Source organism: Lycorma delicatula, chromosome 4 (genome assembly GCF_047948215.1).
Source record: "Lycorma delicatula isolate Av1 chromosome 4, ASM4794821v1, whole genome shotgun sequence".
Taxonomy (NCBI): domain Eukaryota; kingdom Metazoa; phylum Arthropoda; class Insecta; order Hemiptera; family Fulgoridae; genus Lycorma; species Lycorma delicatula.
In genome coordinates, this window is record NC_134458.1 from 35383423 (window position 1) to 35402313 (window position 18891).

The following is an 18891-nucleotide window of genomic DNA, read 5'->3' on the forward strand; positions in this document are numbered from 1 at the left end:
ATCGGTGTCATCCCAACGAGGCCTGGCTTATTACTATGAGATGTAAAAAGCTAGAGAGCGAAAGACGACTCCCGTTAAAGCCCATTATGGCTATTAAAGGGGGGGGGGGAGGTGGCGACCGAAAGCGTCACAAGGCGGGTGCCTTCCCTTATGGGGCTGGGATGTTCTACTATCATTACTTTTTTATCAGTGCTTTACGTTAAGGTATTTTCCGAAAAAAAGTGTTTTGCAGTCATTATTTAAAAAAAATTGTTATTTGATATATTTAAAAAAAACCCCAAAAATTACGGAATTAAGGAAAAAATGGTGAAAAATTTCCAAAATATTATACATGTGAATAATTTACTTGGTGAATGTAAATATTTTATATTCCTTGGAAAAATCAAAGGAAGAAAGCTTGTTTGCATCTCTAGAATGAAACGTTTTCTTAAAAAAAAAAAACAGAAAAGTTATTTCTAACGTAATCAGTTATTCTACCGAGCTGATTTTAACGATTATTATGGATATAGTAAGGTTTCATCTATAAATCTGTAAAGGAAATAAAAATATCGTTTTTTTCGTTTCTGTTTTCAGAATTTTGCAGTGTGTGCATTATACTACCAACAACTTTGCTTTTCCAATGAGAAAACTAAAATTTATTTTTCCTCTTGTATTATCAATCTGTGTTACTCCTATTTTAGCAGATTAATTTGGTTTCGTGTAGTGATTATAAAAATCTAGAAATAACAAATTTAAATTATTTAGTCTACTAAAAGGTTTAAATATTGATTTCGAGCCTCATGTTTAACCGGCAGCCTAAACCAAGTTTTATAGCAACTGTTTGGGCATGATAGTCACGTTTACCAATTTTCAAAATTTTGAAAGCCGAGTTTTTCGATAATTTTCCAATTTTGATAAAATTATAATGTTTATTGTTATGTAAGGTACTATATTTCTCACATATTTTTATCAGATGTGCAGTGACTTATTAAACATTTATTAAAATATAATTTTTATTTTAAATTAATTCACGCTGACGGCTGTCAATTTAGAAATATTCATCGGAACAATAACTTTTGGCTTCATGCTGATACAGCGTCAAAATTTTACTTAATAATAATTAATTTTACTTCACCTATACGTTTAAAATTATAAAATTTTAGGTAAAAAGAATTTTTTCTCCAGAATAACGTAGTCACACGCATTTAGACACTCTTTAGATTTTCTATATCTAAGAATCACTTCTTTTTGGATAGCTAATTAGTTTCTGGAGAAAACTAAACTTTGTTGCAGCGTACATTTAACCAGGTCAATGTGGAGTTGGTAATCAGTATCTATTTGGGTAAAAATGATTTGATTTTCGGATGGATTGTGGACCTAATTAGCTCTCACCAACTTGGATTTTTACGACTATAAATGCATCAGATGTTTCAAATGTGTCTGATGAATGAACGCCTATTAAATTAGTTATTTAGGTACACAAAGTTATTTGAAAGTATTATCTAACTCCATGGCATATTCAAACTCAATCGTCTTCACAAACCCAAACCTGTGAGCAAACCTATGTACTAATACAGGCCACCTCCAGGTCGTCGTTTAATATGTATTAAATATAATCTTTCCTAATTAATAACTAAATTTCCCATGGCATGTAAATCAAACAGCCGTGGATAGCTATAACATTTTTAGATTGATTTTACTTTAGATAAATTTATATAATTTTATAGATAGTTTTGAAAAAATTTAATTAGGTGTATGTAAAATTTTTAGATTAGATTTTTTTCTAGATTAGATCAATTTCTAATCTGTGTAACTGAGGAAATGCTAAGTCCTGTACTTTAGCCGTAGCGATTGTGATTTAATTAAACTTTATCATATCTACCAGTCTTTTCTATCAGTTTATTTTTTAAGACGAGCGAACCTTTCAGTCGGGGTATATCATTCAAAAACCCGTAGCATCGTAGGACATTGTATGATAGGATAATAGGACCTACAAATCAAAGTTATTATTATGCTGTACAGTTACTTTAAGCGAAAAAATTTCGGGATTTGCCCAAACGGGTGCATATACTACAGTGTCGTATCGCAAAAGCTACTGTAGTGTCCGCAGGGTAATGAAAATCAGTCCTCAATTCCTTACCTAAATGATGGAAGTAAACGTGTTTAGTTTTATGAACTCCACCGATCGAAAAAATATTTTTATCTAATTTGTTATGAATTATTTTATTTTAAACTGCTAGTTCAGCGGGATTCGATTATCATTTAGGTACTTTTATCCTTTGTTGCTTTCTTACATAAAAAACTATACTTTTTAGAGTTCCAGAAATTTGAAATTTGGAGGATAAAATACTCTTGATATAAAGGTGTGGAAATTAAAAAAAAAAAAAAAATGTAAAATTTTCTTACGTGTTTTCAATAATCTGGAGATGTTTTGTAGGAATAAATATTTTTACAGAATGATCAAATTAAATTCTTTTCTTATCTAAAGATATTTTAAATCTTATTTTTTTGCTTGCGTGTTCAAGTGTTGTTTTCGAATGTATATTTCTATGATCCATTAAGAGATCGTAAAAAAATTGGGGAATGGAAAATTTGGACGTTTAGAAACAAAAATAGTAACCAAACTAGATTAGAAGAAGGCATAGTTAAAAATTTTTATTTTATGTACTACATACTGTTTTTCTTTTATTTTAAATAAATTTTGTACAGCTATGTACTACATACTGTTTTTCTTTTATTTTAAATAAATTTTGTACAGCTTTTTTGTGTTTTTATTTCGTTTCAATAAAAAATATTGTTCGCTTACTTAATTGAGTAAATGCGCTACTTATTCGGGATATACTATTTTCAAATATCGATGATACCATTGTGAGAATAACTTGAGATATAACGTGTTAACATTTCGTAAGTCATTTGCATATTGCTGATTTCGTCCTTTTTTAAATCATGTAGTTATACATTATAATAACCTACAAATACCTTAACTCAATTGTTTCAACAGTTCTCAAGGCTAGTTTAGTGTTTTTAAAAAATGTAAAGGTGCTCAAATACGACGAACCTATTTTTTATGTATTTTTAAGCGGTATGAAAAAGTAGATTTTTTTTTCTGTAGTGATATAAGTTAACTGGAAGAAATTTACAAAGAAAATTTAAAGATTTAAAAAATTTGTTTATCATCATCATTACTTAATATAGGATTTTTATTATGTTATCATATATTTTCTGATGTTATATAGTAAACATCATTACTCTAAGAGAAAGTAATTCTGAATGATGCATCTTATACCCAGATGCTTTACATATTTATCACAACATAAGGAAAACTGGGACATATACTCGAATTGTAAAACAGTGGATTTATTTGTCCTTTTTGAAGTGTACACACACACACACACACACACACACACTTGCCTATATTATATATATATATATATATATATATATATAAAATAGCAAATAATACGTATTATTTGCTATATATATATATATATATATATGATGTAATACTCACACACACGTTTGTGTATGTGTGTGTGTATTACATCAAAGTAATACTTCAATCATGCACCTTGCTTAAGTTTTGAATTGTTTTTAAATGTTCTTTTCTTATCACTATATATACTTTTTCAGTTTAGTAGATGATAATTTAATATCGACATCAAAAATTCAAAATTTAAAGAAAGATCAAACAGTATTATTATTTAATGCTCGTATTTGAACAAACATTTTTTGAAGACATTATGAAGACATTATTTTTTTTAAATGATATAAAAGTCAGTCTTACCTTATGAAAACGTCAGTCTTAGCTTAGGAAGTGTTTTTCACAATCAATTTCATTCGATTTTAAATACTACCTACCTAATTACAGAGTTTTCTTTATGAATGATTAAAATTTTGCGTTTGGATCACTGTTGCGTTTATGGACGTAATTTCTTTTGTGAGCTTTTTTTAATCTATTTTATTTTTTACCCGCTCGCTTTTTCATTTGGTAAAGCGTTGTGTTATTATCATGATATTAATAAAAAATTAATTTATATCGTTATCATTATTGTCCAGGTATCGGTTACGCAGCTGCGGTAATGTCATGTTGGATGAACGTCTACTACATTGTTATATTAGCGTGGGCGATTTTCTATTTCTTCATGTCCATGAGATATGGTGAGTATAAAGATTTACTTAGTAAAACTTTAAAAAATTATATTTTTTTATATATGTACTTTACTCGATGAGAAGATTTACTAGAGATTCTATTCTACCTTGAAATTTTAAGTTCAAGGAAAGATCTAACTTCACATAAAAGTAGACTAATATTGGATGAAACCGTGGTGCAATTTGTGATGCATACAGTAATGTTGTGATGACATGTATGCCTGTGTATGAAGAATATGATAATTAAGATTGATATGATATTGTAATGCGTATTTTCAGAGACAATTATGCTCATAAAATAATTTTTCAAATTTTATTTTATTTATTAATTACATATATATGTAATTAATATGTCCGGTTTCAGAAATTAAAAATTAATCTCTTATAAATAATTAAATCAGAAATGATCGAGTATTACTGAAATATCTCAAGTACTATAAATTCTATAGGGGTCTATTTTTATCAAAAAGATTCTGTACTAGTGACGCCGGATTTAATAAACAAGTTAGTCGAGTAAACAGCCGGGTTTGTCAAGTAGTACGTACGTTTTATTAAAGTTACGTAGATACATACTAATAATCATCATTTAAAACTCAAATTCATTTCACATAAAACAATTATTTTATTTAAATGATCTTTTAAAATTTAAATTCATTCTGAAGTTTTGTTATTACTGTATTACTTAGTTTATTCAAAGGATTATGAACGATTTAAAAAATTCTACAGTTCAATACCGCTAAAAATCGTAATTGTAAATATCAATTACAATTTATCTTACATATCGTTTTGATTTTTAATTATAACATTTCTGGACGTTCCTATATTGAGTTTTTCCGACGTACCATGCTGGTTTACAAATGATAGGGGAGCTGTTACAATAATATTAGATGATTTCCTGAGAATTTTTTTATAGTTTTTAAGACCCATTTTTGCTATTAATTTTTGATTTCCTGGCTTACAGTGTAGAAAGCTGTTAAAGAAATTATTGTAGCGGGTCAAAATTTTGGATACCAATTTTTTTCACTTCTCAACGTTTGAGTTCACCTTAGTACAAAATTAAACAAACTGAAAATTAAGGCGCAATGTTATAAGTTATGCATTAATATCCGTATGCGTGTGTCGATGTTTATTTTACCTATCTCTGGAACGGGGAACGTAGAATCATGAAATTTTATATGGTGATTCGTCTGTATTTTAAGTACTGATGCTGTTACAATTTTATAAAAATCGGACTACGGGTGGAGTAGTTCCTCTTTAATCATCCCCCCTATAATTTCTTAAATTTTTTATCCTAATTTTTAACGGCCAGTCTTACTTCCTTCATATAGGATAAAAAGTCAAATTGGTGAATAATTAATTTTTTCTTGATTAAATCTTTTAGTTCTGATTAAAAATTTAATTCTGATGACAGTGCAATATTTTCTGAAATCATTTTCAATTTCCTGTTCTCCTCTAACTCTTCGTCAAAATTTTTTCTTACTACGTTCTACTATGCATTTTGATCACCTATTAATCCTCTCTTATACTCTTTTTAACAGCGGTCTTCCTCCTGGACCGCTAATCTTATCAAATGTCGGTTTCGATTTCCCAAATTTTTTCTAATTTTTCTTTACGTTTCATTTTCTGTAATTATTTTCTTTATAATAATAAAGAATTTTGTGAGTAAGTAATTAATTACTTCTTACAGTTAATTAATTAAAAACTTAAAATGTATTTTTTATACGAATTATTTGACATTAATACATCTCTACTTCAACCATTCTTACTTCGATATTCACGCTTCTATTAATTTAATTCCTTACATGTCAATACAACATTTTGCCTTTGTCGTCTTTTACGACTTTCTGTGTACATCCATCAGTTTAATATATTTCACCTTATCCGAAATTGAGTTGTTATTCTGCTATTTAAAGTATCTTATTTATCTAAACAATCTCCTCTTCTTAAATTTATTCATTTTTCCCCCGATTATTTCGACTTCAGTACTTAGTTTGTTCATAAGTATTTATTTGGCTGTATCCCATCTATTTTGTTTCGGGTTTTCTTTTAATTTCTTATATCTAACCTAAATTTCATCATTAATAAATTATCGCCAGAATCAACGTCCATACTCCATGTAGATATTTTTTATTTTTTCCATCTTCTAGATAAATGTTTGATATTAAAAGATCTCTTTTTAAGCATGAAAGCTCTCCTTTATTTTGATATCTTTTTATTTAATCCATTCTTTTGAAATTTCTTTTTATAATGCTTCATTACAATATCAAAACTTTTAACAACTGAAATAAAGGATTAAGAAACTATCCTCGGTTGAGTATTTTATCTGAATAATACTTTTTACCCGTATACTACGTAAAAAAAAAACAACGTAAAGTTATTAAAATTCTTTTACTGCATTAGTTATTCTTAACGCTATACATGTCACAAGGAAATATTAAACCGATTATTAAGAACCGGTTAAGACCAATCCATTAGTTATTAATCACAGCATTTAAATATTTTTAGAAATTTAAATATTTTAATTAAACATTCTATAAAGCATGTTATACGATTACAATTTAAATTGAAGTATTATAATACAGTAAATATTAGTTTTATTGTTTATAAAATGCTTATTTTAAAATGATTATCTCATTTTACAGACGTTCCTTGGCGAACATGTAACAACTACTGGAACACGGAATATTGCGTGAATCCATACGACAGGAAGTCACTGACATGTTGGAAAAAATACCTCAATACTACTTATCATACAGCGTACTGCCAAATAAATAATAGAAATGTATCCGTAAAAGAACTTACTGATCCTGTTAAAGAATTTTGGGAGTAAGTAATTATTTTTTTATAGTTTTTAGATCTGCTTTGCAAAAGGTTTAACTCTGATTTGTTGGAATTTTACATATTTTTCTGTTCAGCGCTAATATTTTAATTTCATCATATTTATTACATCCTGCCTATAATTTAATTTATTTTGTCTATATATTCTGAAATTTTCCTGAAAACGTTTACCTTCTACATTTCTTCCCATTAATAAAACCACTGATTTTGGATACCTTAACATATGACCGATCAAATTGATTTTTCTTATATTTATTTCAAGAAGAAAAACCACTTTTACTTTTTATACGTGTAAATTATATTCTCTGCAGCTTAAATTGTGAAAATGTGTAGTTTGTGAATGACACCACGCCAACAGAAATATATATTTACAAAAACCCTCAATAGAAGATAGACTTAGCATATAAAATTTTTTTAATAAAAACTATCTTTTTGTAAATCCATATAAAATAAAAAAAATAGTGTTTGGAATGATGTCGCTTCAGGAAATAAGTTCTGTTCACTCGTTGAATCTTCTACGAATCTACTTTAATTAGACGTTTTCGTGGAGTGCATTTTTAGTTTCAGTTAAAATAACTACGTTAACGAAAGATTTTTTCATTTTTCATAAATTGTTACTCCGTCCTTAAACTTTTCTTTAAAATCTTTTACGCTTTGTTTAATACATTAGTTGAAAAGCAATGAAGTTAGGCTGTATCTTATTTTCTCACACCTTTTCGAATTGGATCATGGCCTTCTTTTTGTATATCTTAGCATATCTATCTGATTGGTTTGGGTTCTAAATATATTCTAACTGAATTTCTCTCACATTATCTTTTATTCTTTTTAATAGTTTATCCTTTTACCCAATTTCCTATTAGCATTATCTCAGTTTTTGTTAATAATCTTATAATTTATGTTAATCATAATTAAACTCCTCTTGAAGACGGCAGAATAGCCGAAAGCGCTCGAGGAAATCATATTGGAATTTGGTAAGCTGTTTTTGAGGTTATATATAGTGGTTGTTATATCAAACAGTGCCACGTTCGAAAAACTAAATCTTATAATTACCCAAATTTGTAAATAGAAAATGCTTTTATAAACAAATAAAAATCAGTTGATCTGTCTAGAATTTTAAACGTTTTGTAAACGATTTTTGAGCGTTTTTTATGTAGGAATTTATTTCAATAAACGTTAGAATAGTTCTGTGTAAATTTCCTCTCTAGTTAAATAAGTAGTCAGGAAATTTATAATTCCTTTACTACTAAATATCTTGCTCAACTTTCCATCTTATTTTATTAATTGATATATAACCTAACCTACATACATTCATACATAACCTATTCATTACCTTATTTAAATTGACTAACCCAACTATAATTGAAATTATTAAGTTGTAAGACTATAAATAATCCAAAGATTTATCTCTTTTGCCCTACAGGCGTAGAGTTTTACAAATCTCAGAGGGTGTTCAATATGTTGGAGGAATAAGGTGGGAATTAGCCGGTACATTACTGCTGGTCTGGGTTATGTGTTACTTCTGCATCTGGAAGGGAGTGAAGTGGACCGGCAAGGTAACGTATTATAAATTAAAAATTTCATGCTGTAAAATTACGTATCAGATCCTAGACTAAGTAGTAAATAATAAAATCGTAACACTTTTTTCCATCGAATTTTTTTTTAGTTCGGCATTTTTTCGTTTGTGCACTAGAATAGAATACTTTTACTTATGCTCTAAATTCTTCTTGACTCTCAGTATTCTAATTGTGAATAGAAATAATTTACATTTTGAACTTATTTCATTACAAAACGTCACAAAAAAATTGCATCTGGAGATATACCATAAATAACGTTTTATTCAAATGTAGTAGTTTAAAGCTTAAATATAAAAATGAATAACTTTTGAGCGTATATCATGGGCCAAAACTCCAGGAACACTGGTATTCGCTGATGTTTGCTAATACGAAGCTATGTTATCCTACTTGCTTCATGCGAACATGGGAACAAATGACTCCAAAAATTGGAATGATATCGCTATCATATCGTTTTCTTTATTCGTTACTAAGGATGACAACGAAATCATTCTTGGCGAATCAAGTGTAGGTGACATTTTTGGTGAGGTTCAAGACAAGGAAGAAAAAGAAGTAATATAACCTGTAAAAGAGGAAAGGAGATAATGGTGATGAAGACATAAACGTCTGATTTACAAATTCCCATGGCTGATCAAAAGCAAGTGATAAGCGCTTTACAATAAGTGAAAATGCTAGTGAAGTCACGGATTAAAGCAGGCGCTCCTTAATAAAAAATAATTTTTTTTAAAAATTATTTGAATTTTTGAGTTTTCCACAAAAAATTACTTTTTTCCTTGAAGTGATGCTCTTCTTTGTCAAAAACGTGCACCTTTTCAGTAAAATTAATTTTAAGGGGGAAAATTTATTAATTATTTGATAGCAGAACTTTGAGTATTTTTTAGAATGTCCACTGTTATTAGTAAGTTTTATCTTATACTTATGATCGTAGTTATGCGATTGAGTTATTAAAACAAATTTTCTTCTGTTATCCGAAATATTAAAATGTTACTCTTCATATTAAGTGTAATTTTTTCTTATATTTCTGATTAATTTATTTTATGTTAGCTAATACATAACTTTGCTTTATTCGCCTTTAGTTGTTGTGGTGGTGCGGTAGAAGTAAAGTGACCTTGTTTAAACTTGCTGTGAAAGCTAACTCGAAATATCGTACAGTACTTTCAGCGATGCGGAATTCTACATCGGAGAAGGATATGTCCTAAAGGCCAACAAATTATGTCGTCAAGTGCACAGTCGATCGTAGGCGTTGCAATAGTACAACGTGCAGAACGGAAAATTGTCGGCGTAAGGGGAAGTGGCTGGAGAATTTTAAAATAATCGATCCATAATATTGGATTATTTATTTATTGGTGGTGTAAGGAAATTACGCTGCGCCAAATTCTACCCCGATGGCATACAGGGAATACGAAATATCACTGGAATGTTTTACGAACATCACAGTGTCAATCATTCAGAGAATTTCGTTAATTCTATTACGGATGCGCATACTCAAACTATTGAATCGCTTTGAGTTGCAGCTAAACTTAGGAACAATCGGAAATGCGAGACAAACGGCAGTGATAGACTCCTTATTTACGAAAATTTACATGGAGAATCCCTCACAAAAGTGTGAATTTGCAAGAACAAATGAAACAAGATATTATTGTGTATATCCCTCCTAGCTAAAGATGAGTGATATTTTTTATTACAGAAATAATTTTACATATTACGGGGACATTTAAAAAAAGACCTTAACTTTTTTTACGTAATTTAATAATACTTACAATTTGAAGACACTATAAAATTTTAGGCATATTTAAATAAACTTTTGTATTTTGGCAATTTTTTTTAATTCATTTTTTTTTCGTTTTCGAATTGGTAAATTTTTATTAAATTTCATTAACGAATCTGTTTGGATTTAATTTTTGGATGAATTTGTAACCATAAAGAATTAGATATTCATACAGCTTGCCTGATGACTAAGCTGCTCTATAACAGCAATGATAGAGATGACAAGAAGATAATAACTGTTAAGAAATTGATTAAATAGTATTGTTACAGTAAAGGCCACACTAAATTGAATATGAAAGAGTATATACAATCATCTTGGCATTGATATATGAGCAATATAATAAATTTTAATTCTGTTAAAATTGGAGAGAATGAAAATTGTTTAAACTCTGTATATTTGTGCACCGAATGGATTGACCTGCATCGGTTTAGTTATTAGCATTTTACTTTTATTACGTAAATATAATGAAGATATTTAACATGAAATAATGGGGTCCAATTATTTTTATTTTGTGTTAGCTGAATTTTTTATTAAAGAAACAAATAGATGACACAATGGAATGAATTAAGTGAGAGAGGAGAAAGCATATGAAATAAATAAACTCGCTGCACAAATGAATGTATATTTTATTCATATCATAGTGATATTTTATACACTTATTTAAAAGATTTTCACCATATTGTCCACCTATATCACTGAATTTTTTTATATTAGTGCTTTTTGAAATAATGATTTTTAAAGTAGTCATGGCTCCTCAAGAGAATAATAATGAATTATTCTGTATAAATCACAAAAGTTTTAAGCAAAGATTTCTGTAATGTTATGGGCTTTCAAGTATAAATTTCTTGCTAAAATCTGTTTTAATTCTCTTTTAATTAGCAGTACTTAAATAACTTTGCTGCCATCATTCCACTCTTCTTTTCATTTCATGTGTCTGTAAAATATAATTTTTCCTTAATTTTTTTTATGTAATTACATTAAGAAAACAATTTAAACACACAAAGTATTTTAGGTATATTTAACTAAACTTATGTATTTTTAATTTTTTTAACTCATATCTTTTTGTTTCAAATTTGTAAAGTTCTAGGAAATCTCATTAACGAATCAGCTCGGATTTAATTTTCAGATGTTTTTTCTATAAGTTAATAGTTTCTGATTCTTTCAGTTAAGTATTCTAACAACATATCTCCCTCCACATTTTATAAATATATTCTGTGTAAGAAATATTTAACTAGTTTTAACCTTGAAAAATATGGAATCCTCAGAAGGAATTTTAAGATTAGATGTAAACCTTTACATAACTTTTATGCAAATTTAGTGAATTTAATTAAAAAATAAACATCAGAAGCTTCATGGCTGTCACATTCAGATTCAAAGTTTACAATGTATAGATACAATATAGTTAAAAACTGAAGAACATAAAAAAAAGAATGTTACTATTGTCACTTCTGGATTAAATGTATATTCAAATTGGACATACTTGATAATTAGTTGAATATACAGTTTAAACAAAAATTTTATTAGAATTCAACATTTCTTCCCTTTTAAAAACATTTGAAATACTAGCTGTGATTCAATTAATACTGACATGATCACTAAAAAATGCAAATATTTTTTTTCCAGGTTGTTTATTTTACTGCATTATTTCCATACTTTTTGCTGACTGTCCTATTGATTCGAGGTATTACATTACCTGGAGCAGCAGAAGGAATTCGATTTTACATCAGCCCAAATCTTTCAAAACTTGGTGATTCAGAGGTAAGATTCATAAAATGTATCTGTTTTTAAAGTACTTTAATTGAAATTTATTTTTTAATGATGGTTACTTTAGTCAATAAAAATATATAAACTAATTTATCCTTATGGTTAGACAAATATCTGTTGTTTTTTTAAATTTTATAACTGATATTATTGACAAGGCATGGCATAATCTTGGTAGGATCAATTAGAATGCAAACCTTTACTGATATTAATACATGTTTAGTTGTTTACAAGATCTCTTGTGTGATTGAATCTAGAATACACAGATTGGAATCATTGTCATCGATATATTTTGAGACCTATTTATCTGTTGGATCAAATGAATATTTTGCTATAGTCTTTGCTGTCTCTCTATTCCTGAAATTTCTTTCTCTGGGTCTTGACAAAATCTGCTGTCATAAAATCTATTAAGACTTCACACTAAGTTATAGTATTATAAATGACAAAAAACCAATGAGTCTTGACTTCCACCAAAGACAGGCTCACCATGTCCTAACAAATATAAATGCCCTAATTGCCAAGAAATTCTGTGGAATGTCACATTCAACTTAATGCACTGTGTTAGTTATGATCACCACAATATTTTTTAGAGTTGATTTCTTTGATAAAAAGAAATTGGCCACGTTACTAAAGTGAATATTAAAGGTCTAAATGCATCTTATATATTCTTTTCAGTGTAGGTTTTCTTTTTTATGTTTTCACAATATTTTGTGCCATCATATTAGTTTGTTTTCAGAATTTGATTTTCCTTATTATTTATTTAGTTTGTAGTTTTAGGTTCTGACTAGGTTTAGATTTAGGTTAGTATTCTTTTTGGTCTTTATACTCTTTACAACATAACAAAACAGGATTTTTTAACAGTTTCATTTCATTAGCTAGGTGTCATATTACATCCCTGGTTACAGGGTGGTAAGGGCAGTTTTAAACAAGCTGGAGGCTATGAAAATTATTAGTATATTGAATATGGTAGTTTTTATTATTGTTTTTAGTCAATATTGGCCTCTGTCATTATTTAACAATGCATTTTCGTTTTTATTGGTAATAATGTAAGTTTCCTAAGAATGTAATTGTTATTTATTATGAAATTTTATAATATTTGTAATAAATATACAGGGTATCCCATTTGAAATGCCCTATTTTTATTTAACAATATCTCCAAAAATATTACACATGTTCATATGAAACAAAAATTAAATTAAAGCCTGTCTTATCAAGTTATCTCATCCAGCCTTATCTTAACCAGGAAACATCTCACCCAGCCTTTCCCTTACCTCAAGGAGCCAATGCAGGGGAGCCCATCTAACTGGATGAGGATATTAGGATGCCTTTGCTCAATTTTTGGGAATGCAAACTACTCCAACATGTCAAGATTCCTGGTAGGTGAATTGGAAGAGGGGGTTCAATTCCTTGGCCACCCAGATCACCAGACATAACCCCCCTGGGCTTCTTCTTCTGGGTTATGTCAAAGGCAAGGAGTATACAACAAAAGTAGCAAACATCCAGGAGCTGTGTGAGAGCGTTCAGAATGCCATTTCAACCATCACACCAGAAATTCTTCAATGAACATGGCAAGAAATTACCTTCAACTGGATATTCTTTGTGTGACTAGTAGGGCACATGTGGAGGTGATGCGATGTAATGTGATTTTTTGTTATAACTTATTAAGACATGCTTTAATTTAATTTTTGTTTCATGTCGATATGAGTAATATCTTGGGAGATATAGTTAAATAAAAATAGGGCATTTCAAATGGGACACCTTGAATTAATGAATAGTTTTCTAGCAATATTGGACTAATGCCGATTTCTCTGGTCTTCTTACTTTTACAAGAAGTAAGCCAAATCTTCCTTTTCTCTAGTTTTAATTGTTTGTTTTGATACTTTATATAGTATAAATTATAAATCTCATCTTGTCATATTACTTTGTAGATGTCTGTTCTCTTGTTGGTTTAGTTTTGTCTTTAATATTTCTAAGAATAAAAAGCATATTCTTTATGAATGTTAATGTTTAAGTAATATTTTTTATGTTGTTGCTCAAAGGAAGATATATTCAATTTTTGACTATGCTTTATCTGGTCTTTCTTTTCTATCATTCTGAAGTAAGGTAGTTCTGCTGTCTTTAATTCATTTTTTGTCGATTCATTTTTGTATGCTATAATGATTTCTCTAGTAAAATCATTCAACCTCAGTTGAATCTTTAATAAAATCCATTTTTCCGCCATAAGTGTTCAGACCAAGCTGCACCTAGTTTGCTGTATAAACTATTGCATTAAAAGCTGCCATCTTACAGCTACTAATAAATCATCTTGTTTGGGTGCTGTTACAATTAAAAATAGTTTATAAATTAACTAAAATAAAACACACAGTATAAACAAAAATTTTTACATATAAATTATGCTTTCCATTTTAAAAAAAAAAATTGTTTAGGAAATTCAAATTCAGTTTTCCAATTAAATTATTACAGTTTAGCAGACAGATTAATGTGAAAATTCAAACTGTGGTTTATAAAAATCTTATTTTTTGTGCTGCACAATCATCTTATAAGGTTTGTATTCATGCGATTCAAACATTTGAATTGACACATTACGTTAATAGTGTTTAAAAATGGAGGTGTAATTTCAGTTGTCAATAAATCTTTCATTATTCCAGGTATGGATTGATGCTGTGACACAAATATTCTTTTCCTATGGATTAGGACTTGGTACCTTGGTTGCATTAGGAAGTTACAACAAATTCACCAACAATGTTTATAAGTATGATTGATATTATTTATTTTTATAATTTTTTTCAGCCATGACCTTAACATGTGATTTGTTGATAAATTTATTATTGATCATTCTGTCAAATGTTTTTATTTTTTGTGACAGAGGAAAAAATTAATTTCTGTTATATAACCATTATCATTTGTTATGAGTTAATTATTTGTGGGTTATGCACTTTGGTTTATTATCATTAACAGACTGAGGGATCATTCTAGAAGTTAAAAATAATACAGTTTTTCTACCAAGAAGTGGTACAGTACAGAAGTGACCAAGACACAATATAAATATAGGTAAATTATAGGTAAATTCCGGAATCAGCTACTGTGCTTCATATTGGGTATTTCACAGATGATAATTAGAATTAGCTATTATCTTTTTGACTTCTATTTTAGCTATATTATACGTACATGTCTTTGGAATCTGATGCTGATAACCTCCATAATAAAAACTATCTATATACCCGAAATATCATCTCTGAAAACATACGTGGAGTTAAATATGGAATAATTATTAATATAAAAATTGTAATTTTTTCAGAGATGCACTTATTGTATGCTGTGTAAACTCAGGCACAAGTATGTTTGCTGGATTTGTAATCTTTTCAGTCGTTGGATTTATGGCCCATGAACAGCAAAAACCAGTTGGAGAGGTAGCTGCATCTGGTAAGAAACTGATTACTTATGATTTTTGTTTTAATATAAATTCCCATTCTATTCAAAAAAATGATGAGAGATCTAGTTTTATAACTTTAATTAGAATATTTGTATATATATTTTTTTTTCTGCTGAGATGAAACAGTATATATATATATATATATATATATATATATATATATATATAACACATTGTATTACAACATAAAAGGGTATATTAATATATTGCTTTGCACTATCTGTTTCACTATTTTTATGGTCTGATGTATATAAAGAACCTGAGGTACAAGAGGTATTAGTCAAAACTGCTTTCTCTATGAGTAATGGTATTAAATATACAGCCAGTTCTTGTAGTATATAACAGATTGAAGGTGTAACTTGTAGGGCTAAATATCATAGACATTTCAGTGGGTTTTGTACATACTTTTGACGCACTCCTCTTTTGACTTACTCAAATAATCAGTTTTGATTATTCGACACTATGGTGCTTATTATTTATTTTCAAAAAGTTCCACTTGTTAGTTTTACTTTTTTTGGCACTTCAGAAAAATTGTTCTAGTATCAAAAATTATTTTTATGGAATGGGTGTAGTTACTCCTTACAAATACATCTCTTTAATTCTACCATTAACGTTGTTATTGGTTGAAATTCCATTTTTTCAATGCCGTATACTTCAAAGATATGAACCGTTTTCAGAAATGAGACATGATTTTTTTTAAAAAGATAATCACCATTTGTAATTTAAAACAGTTACTTTGTTTAAAGTTCCTATTTTTAAATATAAATATAAATATAATATTGGGTTATTCTAGCATTGCAATACATATATTTTATTTTCAAACATTTAATAATAATATAACAAATACTTTTAAATTATTAACGGCTTGCAATTTCCTTTTTTTATGGAAATTATATTAAGAAGTATCCAATATTCAACAAAATTATTCATTACTTTTTCAATAGTATACAATTATGACATCACTACATATAAACATCATTTTTATAAAATTGATACCAAGTAATGCTTTTTTTTACTTCTATTGATTGTTCTTCATTTTTATCATTTTTTCAATAATCTGTCTTTTTAATTCAGTTAAGATGCCAATAAATTGTCTAAATGATTAGTGTCAATTTGGAAAAAAGACATATAAATGTTGTATTTATTTAAGGAACGTGCTGTGACAAATTTAATGTTATTTAAAAAAAATATAAATGTTTACTATTAAACAAATTTACAACACCCATTGCTGGTGTTTATGATGTATATAATTTTTAAATCAGATGATTAATATTTTTCAGCTTATTTTAAAATATTCTTTCACACTTGTTAATATTGATGGAAGTATTTTGTAATTGTTTAATTAAACAAAAATTATAAATACATATATAGCAGTTAAATTGTAAATAATTTACATATTTTTATGATTTATGTTATTTTTTTAAATACATACTTTTACTATCAAGATTAATATTTATATAAAATATTATATGAATATTAATTATTTGTGTCAAAAGCAGATGGTGAAATATCTGTATAGATTGAATACATGCACATATCATGTCTGATTAGATTATAAATTATTAGGCTAGCAAGTATGATCACCCTTTTCCTTTATTTAACTAATTGTTATTGCATCAGGCTATAGGTAATGGATGACCTGGACTTAATTCTGTCTCTCCAGTTATCCTTGAAGACCTTTTCCATCTTTCACTGTTTATGTCGCCCTTTATACAATTATACATCTTTTTCTTGGTCTTCCTGTAGATCTTTGTCCTATTATGATTAAATTAAATATCTCTGTTATTAAATATTCATTTGACAGAAAAACAGTTTTTAATGCTTTTTATTCTACAAAAGGTTTGCATTATATAAACAAAAGTTAGCAGGCAAGTAAGATATGAAATGCACTAAATAAAATGATTGATTGCTACAGATTCATAAATATACATATACAAATAAAAGATATTTATGAATATATCAAATAAAAATTGTAATATTCATTAAAACTAAAAAAAAAAAATAAGTTAAAATTTCATTGAGTATTTATTCCAGTTAATTATTTCACTGGCCACTTTATGTAAACAGATTAATCATTTTTTATTTACTAAAATTTAATGTAATTATATTTGTTTATCTGTAATCACAACCATATTTTAAATGTTTAGGACCTGGTCTGGCTTTCCTTGCATATCCATCAGCTGTATTACAACTTCCAGGAGCACCACTTTGGTCTTGTCTCTTCTTTATAATGTTACTGTTCATTGGTTTAGACAGTCAGGTATGAAAGTTCAAACTGAAATCAGGAGTAGTATTAATTAATATGTAATAAAATATCACCACACATAAAAGAATATTGTATCACATGTGATTCTGTGAGTATTCTGGAGCAGATCCAGAAAACTTTGTTTAGGGAGAGCAATCAAACTAAGAAACTTTTATTATTATTTCAAATAACATATGAAATTTCTTCTGAAAGTAATCAGGTATTTGGTGTCACAAAATGTAAAACTCTGTAAACTTTTACAAAAGATAAAACTGTTTATAGTTCTGTCTAAAACATGAAAACATCACTTCAGTGGCCATGGGGACTGTAGCAATTCACTTCCATGCTGTTGCAGAATCTATAATTGTGAGTAAATTAGAAATTTATTAAAACACAGCTAGCTCTCTGGTCAAAAAGACCAGAGAGAAAAAAAACCTGGATTTCAGTTCTACATAAAAGACTTGAAATCAACTAAAATTTAATGCTAAAAATACTTGCTGTACATTCATACAGTAGTAGACAAAATTAAGTTGTTAGCAAATATTCAAGAACAGCCAGTGTGAGGAAAATAAAACTAATTGTGCAACAATGCATCAAAATTTTACTTTTCTACAAGAATAATATAGACTTCAATCATACCAATCCTAAAATTTTCAGTTTGTAGAATATATCATCTCATCAGTTGTGATAATGGCAAATAAACATCTTTACAGGAAACATGTTTCCTGGTTTATTAATTATCCTTTTTTTATATGTGTATTGTCTAAATATTACTAGAACTAAAATCAGTTTATCGAGGCTGAATTGAAATAATAGTAAAAGCTTACTTATATTTTTCCATATGAACATTCTCATGTTAATCATGCTCAGTGGTATTCTGTACTATGTGGCAAAGCCAAGTAAGAAATCAGTGGTTCGGTGAATTTCCATGTTTAATTAATTTGATGATAGTGGTGTAATATATTTTCTTGTGATAAATAAACAGCACAAAATGTTTTGTATGTTGTATCCTGCAGTATCATTCCATCAATTTGATTATGTATAGCACAACCTTTATTTCTAGAAACTCTACATATTAATTATTTTATATGTAGTTTTATTTATTTATTTTTTTTTTAACACAGTCACTATTATAATATTGTTTTAA

At 28.1% G+C, this 18891-nt stretch overlaps 2 protein-coding genes across 2 annotated transcripts in view; both read left to right on the forward strand.

The window, feature by feature from the left end:
- The window catches only part of Gat (sodium- and chloride-dependent GABA transporter), a 99770-nt gene that overhangs the window by 58666 nt on the left and 22213 nt on the right, over positions 1-18891 (forward strand). The window contains exons 3-9 of the mRNA XM_075362729.1: positions 4036-4137; positions 6771-6954; positions 8387-8519; positions 11929-12063; positions 14715-14818; positions 15365-15489; positions 17647-17759. Coding sequence (XP_075218844.1) covers positions 4036-4137; positions 6771-6954; positions 8387-8519; positions 11929-12063; positions 14715-14818; positions 15365-15489; positions 17647-17759 — 896 coding nt within the window. The remainder of the gene's footprint in view (positions 1-4035; positions 4138-6770; positions 6955-8386; positions 8520-11928; positions 12064-14714; positions 14819-15364; positions 15490-17646; positions 17760-18891) is intronic.
- The window catches only part of Asator (tau-tubulin kinase asator), a 492107-nt gene continuing 492043 nt past the window's right edge, over positions 18828-18891 (forward strand). The window contains exon 1 of the mRNA XM_075362723.1: positions 18828-18837. The gene's annotated coding sequence lies outside the window, so the exon portion shown is untranslated. The remainder of the gene's footprint in view (positions 18838-18891) is intronic.